Raw genomic sequence first — 569 nt, forward strand, 5'->3', positions numbered from 1 at the left:
GTTCTGCTCGGCTCGACGTACTTAGTTGCGCTCCCATCTACCCCCAAGAAGCGGTGCCATGCTACGCTAAGCTGCCGGAACGCATCAATCGACCGTACGCTGAGATGCTTAACGATATCGATCGGTACGCTGTAGTTGCCTACACCCATTGCTGTCGTCCGCGAGTTCTGCAGCTCGATGATATCCTCTTGCTCCTCGTCTACTTCAGATTCGTCCAACTCTCCAATCTCGTCTTGATATCCCTTGCTAAACGACTCCCCCACCTTAACTCTTCCGATCCCTACAGCTGTATGACGGTATCCTAGCGTGTGCAGCGATACGCCTAGTCGCTTACCCGTCTCGCGCTTAATAACTCTCGTTAGTCGATCTGTGTTCCAAGCCCCGTGCTTGTCGCTCCAGACGTAGTCGCTCAACCCGCCCCCCAACACCTCGACGACCAGATACTCCCGGAACGGCTGCAAGTAAGCTAGATACGCGGCCATCACCTGCCCCAGCTGCGGGGGCAAGAAGCGCGGCACAATCTTCGGCTTGTCAAATTGCGACTGCGACTTGTGATAGCGAACCACCGT

General features: G+C 55.5%; 1 protein-coding gene across 1 annotated transcript; it reads right to left on the minus strand.

Annotated features, from left to right (window-relative positions):
- Window positions 1-98: 98 nt before the first annotated feature.
- J4E82_011761 (uncharacterized protein) lies at window positions 99-482 on the minus strand (the record flags this gene model as incomplete). The annotated part of the gene is made up of 1 exon (XM_051737950.1): window positions 99-482. A coding segment is annotated over one exon (384 nt), but the record flags the coding sequence as incomplete, so codon positions are not given.
- Window positions 483-569: the final 87 nt, after the last annotated feature.

The sequence above is a fragment of the Alternaria postmessia genome, assembly GCF_024291825.1.
Source record: "Alternaria postmessia strain BMP 2775 chromosome Unknown scaffold_649, whole genome shotgun sequence".
Lineage (NCBI taxonomy): Eukaryota > Fungi > Ascomycota > Dothideomycetes > Pleosporales > Pleosporaceae > Alternaria > Alternaria postmessia.